General features: G+C 32.8%; 1 protein-coding gene across 2 annotated transcripts in view; it reads right to left on the bottom strand.

The window, feature by feature from the left end:
- Positions 1 to 6,034: 6,034 nt before the first annotated feature.
- LOC110288784 (vomeronasal type-2 receptor 116-like) overlaps positions 6,035 to 14,123 on the bottom strand; it is a 9,671-nt gene continuing 1,582 nt past the window's right edge. Inside the window, exons 2-6 of one of the 2 annotated variants that reach the window (XM_021155037.1) lie at positions 12,142 to 12,430; positions 10,959 to 11,765; positions 10,037 to 10,264; positions 9,670 to 9,793; positions 6,035 to 6,954 (exon numbers count right to left, since the gene is read on the bottom strand). In XM_021155037.1, the coding sequence (XP_021010696.1) occupies positions 6,035 to 6,954; positions 9,670 to 9,793; positions 10,037 to 10,264; positions 10,959 to 11,765; positions 12,142 to 12,430 (2,368 nt within the window). The remainder of the gene's footprint in view (positions 6,955 to 9,669; positions 9,794 to 10,036; positions 10,265 to 10,958; positions 11,766 to 12,141; positions 12,431 to 14,123) is intronic. The other variant, XM_021155038.1, reaches the window with a different exon arrangement.

The raw sequence follows: 14,123 nt of genomic DNA, 5'->3' as shown, positions 1-14,123 counted from the left end.
GATTCCTTACAGTGAACCTTCCTTCAAATCACCACCCCAATTAACTCAGGAAGCCTCAGTTAATCTCCTCATACCTGTTGACAAACAATGATCAATATGGCCATGATCTATCCTGCTGTACTTTCTTATTACCTGGAACAGAATGGCACTGTAATAGCATTGTTCCTGAATCTATTGCAATTCTTTTCACTTCAGCATTCCTGGACAATGTATCTCTACTAGTATTATAACCTTTTTTTTTTTTTTTTTTGGAAGGAAATATCACTGTTTTATACTGGGCAGGGAGGAAATTACTGAAGTCCTGAAGAGACTTTATTAATTTTACCTTAGTTGTTCTATTATAGATATAAAATGAGATTTATTTCCCAGGAATTGAAATGTTCCTTAGAAGCTTCACAGCACAAAACTAGAATTTTTAAAATCATTTTTTTCTTCTTAAGAACTCCATGTTGACACAAATCTTCTCTCATTAGACTTCCAGTAATAGAAACAGACATAGTCTCCCATTATCAATGATCACTTATGATATATATATCAACCAATGTCTTTGCAACATTATAGAGATCTTTTTTTTTTTTTTTCGAGACAGGGTTTCTCTGTATAGCCCTGGCTGTCCTGGAGCTCACTCTGTAGACCAATCTGGCCTCAAACTCAGAAATTCGCCTGCCTCTGCCTCCCAAGTGCTGGGATTAAAGGCGTGTGCCACCACATCTGGCCCATTATAGAGATCTTGATGCATGAAAGGGCTTAGAAAAGAAACTGTAATTCAATTCTGGTCTCATAGTCCCTGGTGAATTATTCATTTATTTAACACTATGTTGAACATTATTGAGCAGCTAACTGCAATTCAAAATTCATGATTCATTTTTTCCCTGAGTAGCATCTATATATCCTAAATCAATTTAATGGCTGAAGTCAGCCAATTAGAACTAAAGAACAATAAAAAGAATCAACAAAGCAAAGAGTTGATTTTCAGAGAAAAGAAACCCTTAGACATTCTAAATAAAGGACAAAGAGACAGTTGAAATTAAACATAATATGAATTGAAAAGGGAGACATAACAACAGGAACCAAGAGAATTTAAAAAATCATTATGCATTACTACAAATGACTATACTCAACATAACTGAAACATGTAGATAAAATTGATGTTTTTCTAGAAAGAAAGCATGTAACAGCAAACTTATATCAGGATTCGGCAAAATATTGAAACACTCTCATAACCACTAAGGAATTAGTAGTATTAAGTAAAAATTGCATAAGCAAATACTTCACAGGGCCAGATGATTTCAAGGGCAAAATTCTATCACACCTTCAAAGAAGACCTCCAGTTCCACTGAAACTATTCCATGATAAAGAAACAGAAAGTACACTAATTCATTCTATGAGGCCATAGTTACTCTGATACATAAACCACACAAATACCCAAGAAAGAAAGAGAACTTCAGACTGGTTTTGTTTATGAATTTCTATGCAAAAAATATTCAATAAAATTCCAACAAACTGAAAACAAAGTTGTAAAAATAGAAAGCATCTTCAATAAATGGTGCTGGACTACTTGGTGGTTTGTATGTAGGAGAATAAGAAAAGATCCTTCTTTATCAGCTTACACAAAGCTCAAATCCAAGTGAATCTAGGACCTCAACATAAAGTCCATTAAAATCAATCTAATGAGAGAGAAAGTGGAAAGAGCCTCAAACTCATTGGTACAAAGGACAATTTTAATTTTCTAAGTAGACTGGCAGTGGCTTATGTCATAAGATCAGTAATTGATAAATGGTACCTCATAATAATGAACAGATTTTGAAAGGAAAAAGTCATAGTCAATAGAACATATTAGCATCCTACAGATTGGCCAAAAAAAAAAAAAAAAGAAAGAAATCTCCAATAACTCTACATCTGATAGAGTCCTAATATCCAAAATATATAAGGAACTCAAGAAGTTAACCTCTAAAAAACAATAATATATTTTTTAATGCAGTACAGAGCTAAGCAGGAAATTCACAACAGAAGAATCCTGAATGGCAGAGACTCACCTAAAGAAGTGTTCGACATCCTTAGTTATCAGTGAAATTCAAAATCAAAATGACCCTGTGATTTCACTTCACACAAATCAGGATGCCTAAGATAAACACTTCTAATTAAGGCACATGCTGGGATGGATGTGGGGAAAGAGTAACAGACCTGCATGGATGCTGGAATTGTATACTGGTACAACCACATTGGACTATATTTGCCATTTCCTCAGAAAGTTGTGAATAGTTCTACTTGAAGACCAAGCTCTAACACTCCTGCACATATACCCAAAGATGATCCACCATACTACAAAATAAGTGCTCCAATTTATTCACAGTAGCCTTTTTTGTAATAGCGAAAGGCTGGACAAATCTTAGATGTCCTTCAAATGAAGAAGATAAAGAATATATGGTTCATTTACACAATGGAATACTATTCAGCTATTAAAAACAAGGACATCATGAATCTTCCAGGGAAATATATGGAACTAGAAAGTATAATCCTGTGGGACATAACCAAGACTCAAAATGCTACCCATGGTCTGTACTTACCAAGAAGTGTATATTAGTCAAAAAGTACAAAATAAGCTTAAGCAATCACAGATTGCATGAAGTTTAACAGTAATAAATGCCCAAATAAGGATGCTTCAATCCCAGTTAGAAGGGAAAATAAAATAATCATGACTTTCAGAGAGAGGGAGAGTCCAGGATGGGGGAATGCAGGGGGAGGGTAAAGGTAAACAGGATCAGTCATGGGAGTTTGGGGACAGGAGAGAAACCCAGTGACAGAGGGCCAGGAGAAAGAATGAAAATGTCCAGTCTCTTTGTAGTCTCTCATGACTCAATCAGTCTACCTTAGTCAAATTGCCTAACAATGGGTAGAGAGGACTGGAAGAATCCACCTCCAGTAGATAGATAGAGCCTGAAGTTCAGAGACAGTTTTACTAATGCAGTCAATACTTCTGACTCAGAACTCTGCCTGTCTAAAGAACTGTCAGGAAGAAAATGGAGAAAATACAGAAGACAAAAGCCTAGTATGGTTGTTCCCTGAGAGACTCTACCAGCAAGATGCTCTACTAGCAGCTGACTGAAACAGATGTACATCCTTACATTCAACCATTGGATTAAAGTCAAGCACCCCCATGGTTGAATTAGGCAAAGGACTGAAGAAGCTGAAGAGGTGGGCAACACCATAAGAAGGCTAGCAGTCTCAACTAACTTGGAACCCAGGAAACTCTCAGAGACTGGGTCATCTATCAGGCAGGATACATGGACTAGTACAAGGTCCCTGTCACTTTTGGAGCAGAACACTGCCTGGTGTAGAATTAGTGGCTGAATATGTGCCTAATCCTCAAGAGACTTGGGGCCCTGGAGAAGGGGAAGTCTCCTGGGAGTGGGGAACACCTTCTAGGATAAAAGTGGGGGGGAGTGTAGATAAAGAACTTTAGGAGGGGTGGCCTCTTGGGGGAGGAAATGACTGAAATGTTAATAAATAAAATAATACTAATTAAATAAAAAAGGTGACAGTTTTTCTTATAGAAAGGAATCCTTACAGGAAAAAAATCATCACACTGAACATTCATTGAAAAAAAACCTACTGAGATCACACCAGTTGCCTAGAAGAATGAGAAAAATGCAAAGAATCCTGGAAAGAGTATGCTGAAGGTTGTGACATATACTCCATTTTCCCACCTTTGTATGGTTTATACCTGTACTGTGTGGTGGTTTATTTGTTCTTATAAGCAAACCCTCACCCAGATTCTGGTGTAAAATCCTTATAAAATTTATTGGTTAAATAAATTTCACTTTGGGGTGAGTGCACATGTGTGTGTGTGTGTGTGTGTGTGTGTGTATGTGTGAGTATGAATGTGTGGCTGTTTCTGTGTGTGTTGGTGAGTGGGCATGCATGCGTGCTCTGTATATGTGGTAAATAGTTATGTATGTTTCATTTACCCAAGTAGTGTTCTTTAATACAACATAATTCAAGACAATATGTAAGCATTTTGATAATTTAAGTCCCTGTCACAATCTTAACATTATCCTTTCTATTTTGTAATGTAGCACAACTATACAGAGAAGGCTTTCTTATAATATGTAATATAGAAATACATTTTCTACCAAGTTTTTCTAAAGTGTTATTACCAAGTCTGGAATTCCATCACTTGTTAATTTTGTTATAATGTGTTTATGGGAACCTGTGATTTACTTGAAAGGCACAGGCATTTTAGAATTATGAATTTAGAAGGGATTAGTAAATTATAGATTATTCAGATCTATACTCATGGAACAATATATGGCCACCATGTATTTTGTCCATGAGGATGACACAATAATCATATAGAGTATTTGAGGACTAGACAGATGAAATGATATATTTTTTCAGGTTACAGTACAGTTCTTAATATTGCTCTTAATTTATAAATATGACTAAAATACTTATTATTTAAATTTTTATTCTCTATTCAGTGCTCCTTTGCCCCATGTTAAAGTCTACTCTTAGCTTGTATGCACATTCAAAAAACTGGATCTCTCCTTTATCTTCAGATAAATTTCAAACAAAGGTATCTCATTCTAGGAATTCATATAACCAATGAAATATTCAGTGCAAAATTCATGAAAATTAATATTGGGAATTCAGATTCAAATTATATATATGTATATATATATATACATATATACATATATATATACCTTTGAAATTTTCAAATTATATCAATCATATATACTAATAAATTATGAGTAATTATAAAATTTCAAAATAATTTCAATGTAACATAATGATATTCATTCCTTCTTTCCCTATATAGCTTCTACCTCTTTTCAATAAAAGCTTCTCCCAAATTTTGACTTTGTGTTTTGATAATTCACTATGTAATTCACTAAGTAATTCACTAATTGTAATTCACTAAGTAATGCTTGACTGTGCAGATTTAGGGCCATTTACTAGACAGTGTATATTCTAGCATAAATCATGTCCTCAAAAAGAATGAACCTTCCGTCCAAATGCCCTCTCTACTACTTATAGTTTAAAGTATGTTGGAGGATACCTAAAGATCTCCAGAATTTATGCCAGTGTTTTCAATTTTTGATATGTTGGAAAGTTTGTTTAGTAATAAGACTTTCAAGAACTGCATCCTATTATAAAGATAGAATTTCACAACAATTCTAAGTGATTGGTCCTTCGTTGCCCTGCTTCCTATGCCAAGATACATTCCAAGCCTTGATGATGGAGATCTTTTACTTAAGATGGAGAGTCCAAACTGTTCTTTGTAGTTTAAAACATTATGCACATCTTAACTGACTACTATTTATTAGACAAATAATTATTTATAACTAAGTTTGAGAGATGATTATGTCCTCAAATATAAACATACATACAAAGATACACATTTTAGGGAATGGTCATTTAGCAAGAAAACAACAGATTTTTGTGGACTTGTTTATATCATAATCCACTAGACTTTCAGCAGAATTGCAATATAAATCACAGAGTATATTCATTATGATCAGTATTCAAATTGAAACTGAATTAAGTGATATCATCATAAATTTTTATCATCCCACATCCTAGAATATCATGTTACAAAGATAATTAGTTAATTGTTTTATATATATATATATATATATATATATATATATATATGCAGATCTAGAAAAATATAATACCTATATATATGTACTATCCTCATGGTAATATTTCTTTCTAGAAAATAACAATAAAACAAAATTATTACAGATAGGTGAATAATACATGAAATTATTTGCAAAGTCTAGTGCTAATTATAAGATACCTAACAGTTTTATAATAAAAGCAAACTGTCATTAGAGGTATCAAAGTGTCTGATTACACAGTTTGATCCAATAAACTGAAGTCCATGTCATGTGTTAAGATTTTATTATGCAGCGTATGCTCTACATTATTTATCTGATAGCAACTTTATATTTCAACAAAATACTTGATGAGTAGATTGCAGCTTTTTGAAACTGTAGATAAGTTTGTTATACTATTTAGGTTAAATTTAACTTATATATTCATCTATAGCATGTGGTTTCCTGAACTTATAAAAAGAATTTTTCTGTGGTCTTAATAAAATAATATAGCACTTTGGGGCAAAAATGCAAAGAAGCAGCCCTGCACTGGAGGCCAAGATACAGAAAACTTCCACAGCAACCATAGTCTTTCCTTTGGTGCTGTGGTAGACAGGGATGAAAGTGATCCAGACACTGCAGAACACCAGCATGCTGAATGTCAAGAGCTTGGCTTCATTGAATGTATCAGGCAGATTCCTGGCCAAGAAAGCTACAGTGAAACTTGCTAGAGCAACAGAGCCCATGTATCCAAGGACACAGTAGAAGGCAATTACTGAACCTTTGTTGCAAACAATGATGATGTGGCCATGTACCATTTGTACATCAGCATCAACAAATGGAGGAGAAGTTCCCAGCCAAATTCCACAAAGAATCAGCTGAATTATTGTGCATATAGGAATGATGTATTTGGGTGTGCCTGATTCAAGCAGCCACCTCATTCTTCTTCCTGGGACAGTTATCTTGAATGCCAGTACTACAATAACTGTCTTGGCCAAGATAGTAGATGTAGCCACAGTGAACACAATGGCAAATATGGTCTGCTGCAGGATACAGATGACCATAGTGGGATGACCAATGTAAAGAAAGGAACAGATAAAACAAAATATGAGGGAGATGAGTAGGACAAAGCTGAGAGTTTGATTGTTGGCTTTGACTATGGGAGTATCTCGGTGTTTCAGGAAGACAACCAATACAACAGATGTAAGGACAGAGAAGCATAGAGCAAAACCAGCCAGAGCTTTACCCAAAGGGTCTCTATAATCTAAAATAGCCACAACTTTTTGGAGGCAGAGTGTATGGTTGTCATTGGCATATTGATCTTCTGGACACTTCACACACTGATCCATGTCTAGTGTTGAAAAGAAAGTATCATCAGATATATTTATTTCTTATCATTTACAAGAAACACTGACTTAATACATTGAAAAAAATTGTAGCTAAATTATACTTGCATCTTCTGGTATATGTAAAATTAAATGTGGAGTTTGCATAGTATTTGATCCAAATTCTAATGTTTATCATCTTCAGGCAAGCTTCTTGTTTATAATTATCATCTATATTCAAATTGTTTATGGTTTACTTCAAAAACTCATACTGTAACATAATTTTCATGTTTCATCAATCACATATCTTAATGTTATCATTCATGAAAACAAACTTTTGTAATTATATTATGCTCTATATTATGGAAAAATAAATTAAAATGGGCTGTTTCCATGCATCTTACTGTTTATGGATCAGCAATTCGTTTGGTCTACATGTGGTCTCAAGTTGATAGTTGGAAAAATAAATGATAACCACTCCATATCTTGGAAAACAACCTATATTCAACATGTTTTAAAACATTTTAATCCCTAACTATGCTCCAAATAGTTTTTCTTACACACACAGATAAGTATAGTCCTTATTCTATGAAAGGGACAGATACCACTAGAGAAAATCATAGTAAAATTAAGTGTTTTTGAGTCCTGATCAATGAATATATCTACAAAATTGATTTCTCAATTAAAACTTTTATTTCCAAAAGAAGAGAAGGAGTTTACAGATTGTCACAGTTTGTAGATATATATTCCAAGATGATCACTAGTAACACCCATAAAATCTCATCAAAAGAGAGTCTTAAATGTAAGGGATGTGAGATAAAAACAATAAACATAACAAAGTGGATTTGGAGCGAGGCATGGTGTCGCACACCTTTAATCTCAGCATTTGGGAGGCAGAGGCAGGCAGATTTCTAAGTCCCAGGCCAGCCTGGTTTACAAAGTGAGTTCCAGAACAGCCAAGGCTATACAGAGAAACCCTGTCTCGAAAAACAAAAAACAAACAAAAAACAAAGAAAACAAAACAAAACAAACAAACGAAACGAAACGAAACGAAAAGAAAAGAAAAGAAAAGAAAAGAAAAGAAAAGAAAAGAAAAGAAAAAGTGGAATAGGGAAAGATTATCTAGCAAAAATCTTACATAGGGAACTGAAGACAACCAGAGAATATTGAGATACTTTCTTAGAGTAGAGGATACCTACTAATTGTCCTTTAACAACAAAATAGTCTTTACCACAAACACACAAGTAATACTATACAGAACAATTTATTGTTCTTAGAAACTTTTTATATATAGAAAATCTTTGACTGGAACAGCAATTTAAAAAATCGGTCATATATTTGAAAGACAATAAAGAGTGTTGATTTTATAAGAAGGATAGGAAAAGGTAAAATTATGCTATTGTATTATAATTCTGGTAATAAAGTAGCAAATGAAAGTACTGATAATGTCAAGGAAGACAGATGGCGTGAAAAATTTATCATCCGAATTTTCTACACTTATAAATGAGATAATCAGTTTTGTGATTCAATTTATGAATTTTAGCACAGCATATTTCCTCCATTGTCTATATTTTCTGTAAGATTTGACAGACCAGTGCTCCCAAGGTTGTAGTATTTATTCAGAAATATCTACATAATATTCTATTTCTCAAAAAAATTCTTGAAAAAAAATATACTGCACAAAGGCTTAGAACATTTTCTACTTGTATCCTTTTAACTTTTACTACAATGTATTCTGTTTTGTTTTGTTTTTTTTTTTTTCATTTTAACTGAATCAAATTTAACAATGTGAATAGTTGTGGTGTTTTTCTAGTACTGCCTCTGTATTGAATGATGTACATGTTGTTTCATTTTGTATTATTTCTTTAATTGTACTGAACAATGCTGTCTAAGTTGGTGAGAAGTACTCAAATATGCCAATTTTGTATGTTTTTAAAAAGATCAGGTTGTATAATATACATATATACTTACAGTGTGTGTGTGTGTGTGTGTGTGTGTGTGTGTGTGTGTATTATAGTACCTGGTTTTATATATATGCCTTTATATATTATACAAAAAAGAAGTCATCCTCTGCTTAACTATTGTCCATGCTTATCAGAAGAACTGGTAGGCTTTCTGTAGACCCTATCCACATAAATAGAAAATGTACAGATTGCTCTTCATCTGGGTCCTGTCAGAAGTGGAGCAAAATTTATCTCGATCTTTGTGACTTGCCAGTGGATTTCTTTCCCCTTTTTGGGCTGCCACATTGGGCCTCAGCACTAGTCCTGTTTTGAAAAGAGAACACATGATGGAGCGCTATCCAAGGGGGAGCTGTCCTTCGATAATGTGAAAGATAGGGTGTATGAGGGTGTTGAATTTGTAAGAATGTGACTGGCAGAAGTGGAGGGATAGGGCTTGTGACAAGACTGTAAAGTGAATAAAGGTTAAAATATTGTAAATGCATAATATTACTATTTTTAATAAAATTGAATAGCACAAACATGTCATAATGTAGTAATCTTTAGTATTCTAAAGAAATATTCAGGAAAAATATTGTTTCCCAGGGATCTACCATAGTGAGACTAAAATACAATTCAAGAGAGAGAGACAGAGAGTTTAACATTTTGAATAATAGTATATCTAAAGCGTGTTACTCCTAAACATGATATATCTTTTCCGTTCCACAAAGGAATTTTGAGAACTATGTAAATATATGAGAAAAAAATCAATCTTATTATTTTGATAAATGATAATCTTACTTGTCATGTTAGAAATTTCATTTTCTGGGCAGGGTTTACAATCAAAACAGCAAATGTCCTTTCCTTCCTGAGGGGATTTTCTGAGTCCTGGTCTGCAAGGCATAGTACATATTGAGGGTAGAATCTGTGAACAAAAATATGCATTATACAAATTAGGACAATATCCTAATTGACAAACATCCAGTTATTCACACATCAGAGATTCACCGAAAGACCTCGTTTAACACACATGTAAAATATCTAGGGTGGTATAAAGTAAGTCAATAAATGAAGAAATACCAAGCATTTGTTTCATGGTAAAACAAAAATAGAGGATAATTTAGGGAATTATGCTACATGTTAAGCATTGCAATTATGACTAAATTACCTGATCAATGTCTGTAGCCCACTCTATCATTTCTTTAGACATATATATCTGTTGACCACTTGGAAGATGCGCTGAAAATCTTCCTATTTTCATTTTAAATCCATAATCTTTTTGAAAATCCATGATATAGAAAACATCAAACTCTACATCCTGTTTCAAATTCTGGTTCATGTTGACTAAATCTCCAGCAGCATTTACAAATTGTAAGGTTTTCAGAATAGAGAACATCTAAAAAAGATTTGTCATTTTAATTTCAACTGGCTTACACAATAGAATAGAAAATATTATGTTGAGGAAGTTCCCAATTATTATTATCATTTCCAAAAATCTAACTTTACCAGAAGTATTCAGTACTAAATTCAAAATTAAGTTTCATAAAAATGTAAATTTAGTTCCACTTTCTTTACCAATGCAATTTTCTTTCTGGATTTGGTGTTTTAAAACCTACATTCCTGTTTTTTTATTTTTGGAGAATAATCGCACATTCTCTATGTTTTTTCTGCAATTAGTATTATTTGATCACAGACAATGGAAAGTATTAGTAAGTAAAATTAATGGAAAAGTACTTGATATTCTTTGGGATCTATTTAGTAAACTGATTAGGAACTTTTGAATATGATAAAAGACAAGTCATTTTCTTATTGATAGTTAAGAATTTCATGAGAAAAAATTAATACATGAAACAAATGAGTGGTTAAAAATATGAACTAAAATATATGACTTAGATTTTTAATGCTCTTTGGAATACCAGTGTTGACTGTGTCATATTACATGCAGTAATATGGTCTGCCACCTATGCAATAATACAGTATAGAACTATGTTAATTTAAGTGCGGCATTTCTTATTGACATGGCATTAGACCATGTGTTTCTATTAAAGCATTCAAAACATATAAATTCCATTTAGTGTAATACTCCTTACCTTCCAAGAGTCAAATTCCAGTTCCTTCCCAGAATTCTTTGACCATGTGTCTACTTGTTGCAAAAGCATCCCATGGAGTGAGTGGGCCACAGCATATATAGCGTTGTATATGTTATAGCATGTATCACTCATGGCCAATCCAAGTGGTGTCATGAATAACCATTTAAATACAGTTTTGATGGAACAATTCTTGAGCTTCTTACAATTAGATGGTGGCAAAGAACATCTAAAATATGTCCACCATTGTTTGGCCAAAGAAAATTCACTACTGTAGTTTGAAGGGTGTACTCTTTGGATAAATTGTTTAAAGCCAGATATTTCAGGTTTCTGGTGTGAAAAAATGAAAGTCCCAGTGGAGGAATATAGTAAGAAATCTCCTAGAAGTGTGATCATATCCAATTGTGATACACTAACCCAGATTCTAAAAAGGTCTTGAGATTTCCACACAATGAACGCATAGATTATGGGCGAGTCTCTGTATCCATAAACTATCACAACTTTGGCTGATGACATTAAGATTTGTTTATAATTCATATGTAACTCTGTAAGGGCCAGGGACTTCCCAGTTTTGATAATAATAGCAACTGATAAACAGACAATGTTGTTTTGCATTTCTCCTCTCAATTCAGAAAGGAATTGAATTCCATGGTCATCATTTGTAACGATCACTCCTATCCAGTTCCATCTGAAATGAACCACTAAGGACACCATGGCTAGTGGTAGAGATGTGTCCTTAGGAGATATCTGGTAAAGATGAGGATATTGCTCATTATCACTCAAAGGAAGATGAAAATGACCACAGTAAAGCTGAAAAATACAGAACATTGGCAACAATATGAACATGATGGAATGCAGAGGGATACTTGTAAGATCAAAGTGTGCTTGAGCAAAGTGTATTCATGCTAGAAAGTGTTTATTCCTCATCTCATTATTACAATTGTATCCAAACTCTTGTGATTCTCTAAAGAATAGAAGTATACTGAGTTTTCTCGTATAACGTTTCACAATAATGCTGTCTCCCATTTATGATAAAGTTGTTTTGTTTGCTACAAAATTTATCTATTTATTTATACTTGATTGATCATAATAAATATAAGCCCTTTCTTTCCCTATAAACTGCCTTCATACTCAGAATATCTCACTGTGATGAGAAAGTATTTCCTTAAAATTAATCCATCTTGACTTTACTTACCTCAGGAATTCTGGACATGAACAGGTGTGGTCCAATGCTTGAAGATACTGCCCATAACGGTGCTGTAAGTACAATTAAGTATCTTCTCTCATTTTTGCAGTAGTAATTAGGAATAAGATCTCCACTTTTAAAAATAAAATCAATTTTCTCATTATGTTTTCCTAGGACACACTCAATATTAACTACCAGAGAAATGTTGGGTAAAATATGGCGGTTCTTATTTATTTCTTCCAAGGCAAGATAAACAGAGAAAATCAAATGCCTGGTCTTGGGTGTCACCCTGAAAACAGAGAAGTAGAGAATATAATTCCTAAACCTGTAAAGCAAGAGCCAGAAATCCTTACATACAGAGAGGAAATCAACACAAAAATTGGACAGTTACATACTGGTTTTAACTGACAGAAAATGGAATATACATAAGTTTACATTGCATTCTATAAATACCTACAAAGTAAATTTCTGTTTATTTATACAGCCAGTGGACACAAACCATGAGGCTATCACAAGCCTTCTTTTCCATGTTCATAATGATGACATAGGTTATGGTTAGATGTAATGTGAAGAAATATCAGATTTCATTTTCTACTAAAATTCATGTTTATCTAACCTTAATTATAAAACCTAAAACACAACTTATTTTACTAGTAGTTATGTTGGCAGAATCTCTCTTCATACTCCCAATACTATATTCACACAAGATTTCCATTTGGGATTTAAATTTGTATTAAGTTTAATTGTATCTCCAACATAATGTTCATGTTTTTGAGAATGCTTATTTATTCACATTGATCTAATGTTATATTATTTTGCAAGTAGATCACAAAAAAGGTAGGTGCAACAGTAATTAAATATTATAGTTCTGAAAAATAACTGGCTCATTGAACTTTGCTATCTTGTTTATAGTAATGAGATAAATGTCCAAGTATTGGTGACAAGTTAACAGTGAATAACTTTACAACAATCTCTTTTGTTTAATCAAAATATAGCACGAGAAACATACATAGTTTTGGAACCATATCTGGTATGTAATATAAAATGCTTTATAGGAAATTATATATAATTCTATATAATCATTATATTATAATTTTACACACACACACACACACACACACACACACACACACATATATATATATATATATATATATATATATATATATATATATATATATATGTATATACACACACACATATACACAGATATACTCACACAAGTATTTGTTAACGATCTGGACCACAGAATAACTTAAAAACTGTGTCATGTATGCTTCCAAAAGTTACTTTCTACATAAAACGTTAGTTTTTGTGGTTTAAGTCTAGATAGAGAATTCTTGCCTTATTTTTTCTTATTAATATTAAGAAGAAATTAAAACACTTCTCTATACCTTTTCTTTCTTAACCTCCTGAAAATACATACAGTAAAAATTCATAGAGTTTAAATTTTTTGAGTGCTGGACATAAAACCTCTATACTTTTACAAGAGAACAATTAAACATATTGTCTCATTAGCTAGAAAAATTTGAAAGTAAATTAAATGAATTACAAAAATCATTTGCTTACATATGACAAGCCTTATCTGAAATAGTATCTAGCTTATCACAGGCTTATGGGAGATGTACAAATGTGTTTCTTAAGATGTTCTTGTTCAAACAACTTTCCTACATTCTTCCTCATCTATATCTGAGCATTTGGATTTCTGGTTCATCTCTTCTATCCTATAATTTACCGTGAATATTGATTTTTATTATTAAACACTCATTGTCTATATTATATTAACCCATGGCTCCACCCATTTCTTCCAAATATGTGTTTTAATCTAATCAAAAGACAAAAATATTCATCATCTCCATTTTTATTTTATTCAGATATATTCTATTTAAAAGTGAATAGAATCTTTATCTAAAAGTGACAGTATCACTGGGCTAATCTCTCTTCTCTCTCTCTCTCTCTCTCTCTCTCTCTCTCTCTCTCTC

The sequence above is a fragment of the Mus caroli genome, unplaced genomic scaffold, assembly GCF_900094665.2.
Source record: "Mus caroli unplaced genomic scaffold, CAROLI_EIJ_v1.1 scaffold_14794_1, whole genome shotgun sequence".
In the NCBI taxonomy this organism is placed as follows: Eukaryota; Metazoa; Chordata; class Mammalia; order Rodentia; family Muridae; genus Mus; species Mus caroli.
Note: the sequence above shows the minus strand (reverse complement) of the source record. Positions and strands in the feature narration are given on the sequence as shown.